At 44.6% G+C, this 9,921-nt stretch overlaps 1 protein-coding gene across 1 annotated transcript; it reads left to right on the top strand.

Annotated features, from left to right (window-relative positions):
* Positions 1 to 9,053: 9,053 nt before the first annotated feature.
* LCE7A (late cornified envelope 7A) lies at positions 9,054 to 9,359 on the top strand. The gene has a single exon (XM_085020971.1). It carries the CDS (start codon positions 9,054 to 9,056, stop codon positions 9,357 to 9,359), a length of 306 nt encoding a protein of 101 aa, XP_084877097.1.
* Positions 9,360 to 9,921: the final 562 nt, after the last annotated feature.

Raw genomic sequence — 9,921 nt, 5'->3', positions numbered from 1 at the left:
GACAAACCATGTTTTATTAGATTCTATACACTTCACGACATAGTACAAATAGTAATAAAAAGCCTTTGTTTTTATGTCTGTAAAGCTGCCAAATAAAATATTAAAATCATCCTAAAGTGAAAGACAATGTGCAAATTTACTTTCTTATTTAGTGAAAAGTTAGGAAATACTGCCTAAACTTGGCCAGTGAGGAAAAAGAATTTTACTTATTGTGTTTAAAGGTACAGGGGTAACCAATAACAGTGTGAAAAATAAAACCATAAATACGGAGGAGGGAGTGGAAGGATGATAAATGGGAGCTTCATTCATTGTGTTTCATTGCGGGGAATAAATAGACACATCTGAAAGGAGCAAAGAATAGAGGTTTGATTAGATTTTTTAGAGTGAGACAATTTTTTTCATATTACAACCTATTGAATTATCTGATTTTTAATTTTCATATAAATATGCTACCTTTTAAGAGTTCCAGTTGTGTCTCAGTGGTAACGAACCTAATATCAATGAGGACACGTGTTCAATCCCTGGCCCTGCTCAGTAGATTAAGGATCCAGCATTGCCATGAGCCATGGTGTAGGTCACAGAGGAGGCTCAGATCCCACGCTGGTGTAGGCCGGCAGCTGTAGCTCCGATTCAGCCCCTAGCCTGGGAACTTCCATATGCCTTGGATGCAACCCCCCAAAAATAAAATTAAATTAAATTAAAATTAAAAAATATATATACTACCTTTTCTAAAAATAAATAAAACCACATTCTGTTTTTACACCCCAGTAGAAGTCCTGGGCCAAACCCTGCCTAACAGAATGAGTGTGAATTCAGACCCCTGTCAGACAGAACCCATTTCAAATCTCTGATAACTCTGTGATCTTAACTCAAGTTTCCATGCTTTTCGATGCCTCAGTTTCCTCATTTAGAAATAAAGTAAAATAAGAGTATCTGCTTTATGAAACCATGGAGGGGCTTATATATATATCGTAGGTAACATGTTTTGATACATTTAGTTCAAATGTTTATTGTGACATATTTAGGGTGTTGTTATCTCTCCCTCTCTCTTTTTTTATTTTTTTTGGCCACACCCACAGCACGCAGAAATTTCTGGGCCAGAGATCAAACCCTCACCACAGCAGAGACTTGAGCTGCTGCATTGAAAATGATGGACCCTTAACCTGCAGTAATCTATTTTTTAATAATTTTTTATTTCAATAGTTTTAGATTAACAGGAATGTTGCAAGATAGTACAGAGAATTTCCCAAGTCCCCTGCAACAGTTTCCTCTGTTGTTCTGATCGTATATGGGTACATTGGTTACAATGTAAGAATTTGTATTGATTATTGTTAACTGAAGTCCATACCCCTGCTTAGATTTCCTTAATTTTCACCAAGTGTTTCTTTTGTGTCCCTGGATTCCCTCCAGAACACCACAGTCCATTTAGTGGTCTCCTTAGACTCGTCTTGACCATGGCCGTTTCTTAGACTTGCCTTATTTTGGATGACCTTGACAGTTTTTGAGGAGTGCTGGTCAGCCATGTTGCAGAACCTCTCTCAGTTGGGATTTGTGTGGTGTTTTCCTCATGAGTAGAGTGGGGTTCTTTTTCTCATGAGTAGAGTGGGGTTATGGATTAGAGGGAGGAGGATCACAGGATCCTATCATATCAAGGATCCATGCTATGCACATGACATCACTGTTGACATTGTGTTTGTCAGACTTCTCCACTGTAAACTTACTCTTTTTCTTTCCATTTCTGTACTCATCTCTGGAAGGAAGTCACTATGTGTAGCCCATTCAAAGAGGTGGGGTATTATGCTCCACCTCCTTGAGAGGGTTGTATCTACATAAATTATTTAGAATTCTTCTGTAGGAAGATTGTCTGTTTCTCTCTCTTTTTATTTAAGTATATTCAATCATTTATTTCTATCAATATGGACTCGTGGATATTGGGTATCTATTTATGTTATACTTTGGGTTCTAAGTCAATGCCGATTTATCTATTTTGTTGTTCCTGTTATAGCAGCTTTGGGAGTGCTCTCAGTGACCTCCAACGTCCCTTTGACCTAACCCCATTGGATTCTTTTGGAAGCACTTCCTTGTTTTGTGGCAGAATAAGATAATTCAGGGTTTATTTTGTACATTCTCTGCCCCAGGCCTAGATTCAGCTATTTGTCTCCTGAACACTGGTTTGTTTTATTGGGAAATTATATTGTAAGTCAAGATCTGGGGGGAAGGTGTATTCATTGCTACTGGGGTGCCACTGCTTCTTGGCCTTCTCAATGGATGAAGCTTTGAAATATATGTGTGTGCACTGACCAGTGTATACACACGTCTGTAATTATTTCAGTAGTTATCCATCTATATCTATATTCAGCTGAACATGAAGTCACACCAATGTCTTCAACTCTTATTCTGTATCATATGGCTTATCCTAGTTCCCTTTCATTGCTTATCTGTAAACTTATACTCTAAAAGTGAGAACTCTGGCCCCCACCATTGGCCACACATTCACTTATTTGTTCAGTTCCAGTAAGTAGATACCTCGTACTCTGTTTTGAAAACAGATTTACAAAAGCCCAGGAGTAAGGGCATGCTGTACAAGCAATTTTTTTTTCCTCTGGAGATTAAATAGACTGCTGATTAAAGAGGAAAGAAGGAAGCCAAGGCCTTGAAGGAGGAATCAGGATAAAGACAAGGCATTCTGAAGATCAAGGGACTGTATTGAAATGGACTGTCACTCCATGAGGACTTCTAGCCCCCAGAAATCATCTGCCAAACATAGACTGCTCAGCTTCCTCTTTCTGTCATCCCATTTAACAGGCTCACTTCCCTTGAGCAAGCTCCAACGTATGACGTGGGCATATACGGTGAGGTCATGGACTCCTTGTGTGGGAAGACGGGCATGAGAAGGCCTCATTCCATACCCAGGCATGGGTTGGAACCAGTTTGGATTCTCCCTATGATGCTGGGCAGGAGAGGGCATAGCACCTCTGTCATAAAACTATAAATAGGAAATTAGAGAGCAATAGAGAACAGCCTGTGGGTAGACAAAAGAGCACTGAGGTCAACTGAGGGACCAGAGTGGAGCCCAGGCTTCGAAGAGGGAGGCTTATGCTGGTTACCACCACAACCCTCAAAGATGATGAGTTGGGACATCACACAGGTCCCCAAGCACAGAGTTCTCATCATTACCTGAGACATCAAGATCATGACAATAACAATACTCATTTTACAAGTGAAGACATGGAAAAGGCAGGTGACCCACAGCCGGTCAGTGTCAGCATTGGCTTGTGCCCTAGGGGTGATCCAATTCTCATTCCAAGGGAGTTTTCTACAGTTGGAGATTTTAGAGAAAAGAGCAGGATGGACTGGGTCTGGGGTGAGTAGATGCAAAATATTACATCTAGAATGGATAAGCAATGAGGTCCTATTGTACAGCACAGGCAACTATATCCAATCACTTGGGATAGAACAACATGATGGGAAATAATATGAGAAAAAGAATATGTATATATATATATATGTGTGTGTGTGTGTATGTGTATGTCTGGGTCACTAGAGCAGACATAATGCTGGTACCAGATGACATTGCTGTGTGTTCCCCAGCCCTACAGGAACAGGACTCAGAAGCTGGAAGACACCCAGGACTGCACTAAAGAACAATAATGTTTATGCTGCACTTATAGCTTCCAGCTCCCCTCAATGCTGGTGTTGGTTTCTTCACTCAAACCACCATCCTGTGCATGCTGGGCCTCTGTCTCTAATCCACACTATACAGAGAGGGGAGGGGGACTGACTTTTGAGGCCACCTCATAGAGGAGGTGGAAATGTGTTCTGCTGAATAACACTTGTTTCTTTCTTCTACCCACTAATAGGCATGGGGTCAGATCCACAGGGCCAGGTCCCTGAACGTGGATCATGACTCTTCCTTCCACCCCACGAAAAGCACAAGTAGCACGCCTCTTTCAACAGCCCAGGTATCAAACCCATTGCCCTCGAGAAGTCCTTGAATCCTCTCCTAGGACTGTTTTCCAGAGTCAGACCCACATGTCTGCCTGCCCACTGGGATTCTGGCCCATAGGAGGACGGTTCAAAGATCTGACTGCTCAGGCAGAAGGCAGATCCTTGTTTTCCTTTCTTTAATTGCTTAGGAATTAGCTTGATAAGAATCTCCTGCATGCCAATGCCAGCCTGGTTGGCACCTCACCCTTCTATTAAGGGCACACCCAGGACAGCAGGAATCCACAGCATCCTTAAAGCCTTTGTCAGGCAGGATGGTGAGGAAGAGCTTGGGCAGATAAGAGGAGAGTCCAGGAATGCATGAGGAATCCATGAGGCCCAGACAGACCTTGGCCAAAGGAAGATCCTCCAGTCATCTTTCAGCCAGTCCCCTTATCTACAAGCTCACTAACCAAGTTCTCCCTCAAGTTCAACTCTGATCCTCACATCAGACTGGTAGCCTGGTTGTTCACCATGGACTTCAGCTTAAGCAATTAAACCAAAGCACCTAAGGCTCTAACCCAAGGAATCTTCCTAAAATGTAAGTCTCATCATGTTCCTCCTTGCATCAAGGATGCCCCCATTGTCTCTGGTCTAGAACGGTCTAGTTTTCAGGTGAAATTGACTGTATTCCTCCAACACATAGAGCAGGTAAATGTGCAGTGACTCTGACTGCCGCAGGGGGTGGGTGGAAAGTCCAATTGCTATCTGCCTGGGCTTCCCTCCCAAGTAGCCCAAATTGTCAAGGTTTGAAGATTAACAACCTTTTAAAATCTGACTCAAAGCTTTCAGGGACACCCATATCAGTAGGATGGGGAGGGAAAGGGAAGAAACAAAAATGTATTTTCAACCTACTACCTGTTAAACTTTATTTGCATGATCATGGTATACCAGCTCTATGAGGTTCTTCCTATTAATGCAATCTTACAGATTAACAACAGCAAAAAAGATGAAGCTCAAAAATATTCAATAATGTACCCATGGTTCAAATGCCAGTGCCTTGATTCGCAGACTCATCTTCTCCCAGCATCTACATGGGCAAAGACATGAAACAGACACAGCACACAATGGTGGGGGCAGGGAGGGGGCGCTGGAAGTGCCCCAAGACAGAACAACTCATACTTCTGCAGGTGTGGCTCTCAAAAGAACTGATGCTTGAACACCCTTGGCAACAGGGTTCCCAGGGATATAATTTAGAAGCCAGTCATCCATAGGCTAAAGTACACAACCCAGCAAGCAAACCTCAGAACGTTCCAGGCTCTCTCCGTTTCCATCTAGCTGGTGTCCCACTTCTTGTTCTTACCCAATATTACGGCCACTCCTGTTACCAGAGAAGGCCAAGTCCTTCCAGTGCCTACACTTGAGTTCTTCCCTCAATCTAGAACACAAGGAGTTCCCATTGTGGTGGAAATGAATCTGACTAGGATCCATGAGGATGCAGGTTTGATCCCTGGCCTTGCTCAGTGGGTCAGGGATCTGGCGTTGCAGTGAGCTGTGGTGAAGTTCACAGACATGGCTTGGATCCAGCATTGCTGTAGCTGTGGCTGTGGCCAGCAGCTACAGCTCTGATTCAACCTCTAGCCAGGGAACCTCCATATGCCATGGGTGCAGCCCTAAAAAAAAAAAAAAATCTAGAACACCAGTCTCCCTTTCACCCACTGACCAACTCCCACTCTGTTTTTGAACTTCAGTCTTATTTTATTTGTAAAATGAGATTCACAATAAGAAATTCCTAGAGATCATGTGTGAGACTAATAAAAATAACATGCTTGATGGATGAGAGGTTGCAAATCTTAATTCCCTTCCTTTCCCTCATATCATCCCACCTGTATCATTCCTTAAGTGCAAAGAAGTATTGTGATCTCATTTGAATTCGCAAAAGGCTGCACATAACAGTTACTCAATGAACAAAATAATGTCAATAAGATAATAATTTCAAAGTTACTGCAAGAAAGGAGTTTCTGTTGGGATAAATAATTTTTCATTATTGAACCAGTAACTCAAGGATGATCTTGGATCAATACCACAGAGAAATGGTTTCTAACCTTTGAAAATTATTTGTTTGTTTGTTTCTTTTGTCTTTTTGTCTTTTTAGGGCCGCACCCACGGCATATGGATGTTCCCAGGCTAGCAGTCAAATCAGAGCTGTAGCTGCTGGCCTACACCACAGCCACAGCAATGTGAGATCTGAGCCATGTCTGCAGCCTACACCACAGTTCATGGCAATGCCTGATCCTGGACCCACTGAGCAAGGCCAGGGATTGAACCCACATCCTCATGGATGCTAGTCCGGTGCTTTAACCACTGATCCACAGCGGGATCTTCCTGGAAATAATCTGTAATAGTTTAGTGGAGGCTGTGCATAGAAGGAGCGTACTTTTGCCCTTCCCACAGATCTGGGCTTCAATAGCTCATACTCTTAGCTGGGAGAGGCATGATTAGGCAAGAGTCACATAAATACATGATACTCTGCTTTGGCACAGCAAGACAAGTAATTTCTGCTAATAAGTGGGATGAATTAAATAGACTATATGGAATTGCTTCCTCATTGTGTGACTTAACTTCAAATGGTTCACATCCTCACATATCCACTAGTCATCATCTCTCCCCTCTTCATCAAGTTCACCACCACTCCCAACCCCAGATAAAATAAGTTCAGGGAAAAGAACAAACCAGGGAAGGAAGCACTTGGGTGTGCAGTCCTTGGAGGTCTAAAGCTCATGAATGCAAATACACACATGAAGATGTACTGAGACCGTCTGGTCCAGTCTCCTCTGAAACCCAGGGGGAGAAGCGGAGGCAGGACGAGAGCCTTGACTTCCATTGCCAAGTTCTTGTGACTGGTCAGTATGGATGACCCCACCCTGGCAGCATCCACCCACACCTGCCCCATTGGCCTGCTGCTGACCTGGCCTCCAGGAGTGAAAGGAGGGACACCTTTGCCTTAAACACAATAACTCAGTAATTCACTGAACAAATATTTCTTGAGCACTTCCAACATGTCAGGCACTGTGTAGGAGCTGAGGATAAACAGTGAACAGGCAAACACTGAGATTTCATTTTATCCAGGATAATGAATGTTGAAAAATAAACACAGGCTTCGTGTTACAAGGAATACAGGACACTATGGCAACATGTCATAGGAGATACAAGGATCCAGAGCAAAGGAGTAGGGACAGGCATTAGAAAAGAAAAAGAGCAAATCCTTCTCTAGCCTGGGATGTCACAAAGGATGGTTGCAGGCACGAGTAGGCTTGAAGCCTGGGTGGTGGGAAGCGGAGGATTTTCTACCCTCTGCCCCATGAAGTAGAGACAGTATCATCTATCTAGAGGCAGCAGCAAATATTTGGAAGGTTTGAGGCAGGAGAAAAGGCATGATACACACACGGTGGAAATGGAGAAGAACACAGCATGGCCAAGTAGTGTTTTGAGCTCAGCCAGGTGGTTGATTATGATCTTATGATGATGCCAACCTTCCAAAGTGTCTGTTTTTGGTTTTAGAGCACCTAGGCCTACCTGGCAGGATTCAGCCAGAGGTTTGGGCAGTCAAGTGAATGGACAAGCCAAAGGGGCAAGAGAGTTTATTATATTGGCAAGTGAGTGGTTAAAGTGATGGACTAAGGAGAGCTGACTGGGAAAGGCAGCTGGTGGACAGGGAGGTCATAGATTCCAGTGGACATAACGAAAGGAGTTGAAAAGAAGGGACTGTGGTCAAAGAAGGAGGTGCCTGGATTTTTGGCCTCTGGGAGTTAGGGGACCTGTCTTCAGGTTCAGATTCTGCAGGACATGGAGTATCTCCTTCATCCTTTCTGCTTCATCATCCATGTGTGGAGGGTAAGTGGCCTAAAATCATTTCCATCTGGGCCTTTCTAAGAGGCTCCACTGTTGGTCAAAGTTTTAGGCACTTTGGGATCTGAATCAAGTACACTGAGCCTGCAGTAGTCACCCAAGGGTGCTTGGATTATTGGTCCCAAACCTGTTGATAGATTTTACAGGAACTCCTATTGCTGTTCTGGTTTGACCCAGTATTTGTGAGTTTAGATTTCATCTCAAGCATGCTTTGGATGCCCCTAGAAACCCTAAGTTCCATCCCCAAGCTGTGACATTATCAACTCCCTTGTAAACCACAATCTCTTCATCTTTATGGAAATACTTGCAGGGTTTATGGAGGGGAGGGATGCTCTGGAAAGCATCCAGCCATGACCCAGTGTGACCAAGTGATGGAGACACTGGAATGCAGAAAGTTGTCATCATAACCACCTGGATAGGAGCAGCTTTTGCATCATCGTGGCTTATTCCCTTGAGCTGGGGGCAGGATAATATAAAAGGCCTCAGATCCTACTGTCTCCTCACTCCGTTTGACAAACCATCGCTTGCCCAAGGTTAGAAGAACAAGGTGAGTGTCCTAACGGATTGGAGGGCAGTTTGGGGATGGCTGGGACCACTGCACATCAGCCGAATGGGACAAGCCACTCCAGGTTGGAGACAACGGGAACTAACAGAATGGCAGGGAGATCAGGCTCATGGAAATCACAGGATTTCTGAGAAGTAGCCATCCTGGAGGGGATGAATAGTCACCAGAGATTGGGGCGGGGGTGGGGGAGGCTAGTTTATAGGACAAGAGACAGCCACCCAAGGCTGAAGACTGAGACTCAAGGCAGAGCTGGTGATGTGAGAAAGAAAAAAAGGAGATGGTGAGGACAGGTAGGGTGAGCATGGGCTGAGGCTAAACTTGTCCAGTCTAGAAGGCAGTAAATTAGAGGATATCATTTAAAAATTTAAGATTTGGGGAATAACCTACTGCCCTATGTTGCTGCTTTTGAGGTCAGGAGTGTCGGGAGAACCAGGACAGGCAGGAGAAGGTGTTATCAAATTGAACTTCTCCACCGCCTGATTTCACCACTGCCAGGAACATAGGGCTGCTTTGCTGTAAAGTGGCCCTGGAGCCACGCAGTCAACTATGGAACTTCAGACTCTATCAGAAAATCCTGAGACAAATGAGGTTTATATTTCACTGAACTTTTTGAAATAGCTGCCTTTCTTTATAGGGCAACTGAACCCTCTCCAAGATGTCCTGCCAGCAAAACCAGCAAAAGTATCAGCTCCCTGCCAAGTGCCTTCCCAAATATCCACCCAAGTGGCCCCCTCAGGCCCCTCAGGCCCCTCAGGCCCCTCAGGCTCCGGCTTCCTGCCCCCCTCCTGTCCCCTCCTACAGAATCTCTAGCTGCTGTGTCTCTGGCTTTGGAGGTTGCTGCTCTCTGATGTCCCACCGGTTTCCAAGAGTCTACCTTTGCCAGCCCCCGTCTTCCAGCCACTGTGAGAGGGAGTCCTCTGGATGTTCCAGTTGCTGCCGTGGCTTTGGGGGATACAGATGACCGGCAACCTTCGAGGAGCCAAAGATCCACAACCAAGGACCAGTCTGGAGTTGATGTCACCTCTCACTCTCAGCCTCGTTCTTCCTTCCCCTCCTGAATGAAGCTGCCTGAATGTAGGTGGATTCTTTGCTGAAAATCTCACACCTCCTGGCCTTAGCTCTGGTCCTAGATCAAGACATCTGAAGCTGGAGAACACCCTGCTTCCCAAAGCATTATCAGTGTGCAAAAATAAAGCTCATCTTCCCTGGCGCCCAGAACCTCTTGGTGTGTGTTGATTCCCCCATCCTCAGCTTTGAGGAGCTCCCAGTAACCTGAATTCCTTCATCAGCCTCCCATAAAGAGCCATCAGATAGGACATCCCTCTAATGTAGTCACTGGATCTGAGCAATTTGGGAGGGCTGTGAAAAAAGATCCAGAGGGATGCAACTAGAAAGTCTCATACTAAAGTGAAGTAAGTCAGAAAGAGAAAGTTAGGAGTTCCCATTGTGTCGCAGCAGAAATGAATCCGATGCGGAACCATGAGATTGTGGGTTCGAGCCCTGGTCTTGCTCAGTGTGTTAGG

The sequence above is a fragment of the Sus scrofa genome, chromosome 4, assembly GCF_054392235.1.
Source record: "Sus scrofa isolate SSC_HxYL_T2T_F1_AM1 chromosome 4, Sscrofa_HxYL_maternal_Yorkshire_Landrace_v2.0, whole genome shotgun sequence".
NCBI lineage: Eukaryota > Metazoa > Chordata > Mammalia > Artiodactyla > Suidae > Sus > Sus scrofa.
Note: the sequence above shows the minus strand (reverse complement) of the source record. Positions and strands in the feature narration are given on the sequence as shown.

Bases quoted from the DNA above. Each gene is read 5' to 3' on its own strand.
- LCE7A (XM_085020971.1), top strand. From the start codon at position 9,054: ATGTCCTGCCAGCAAAACCAGCAAAAGTATCAGCTCCCTGCCAAGTGC.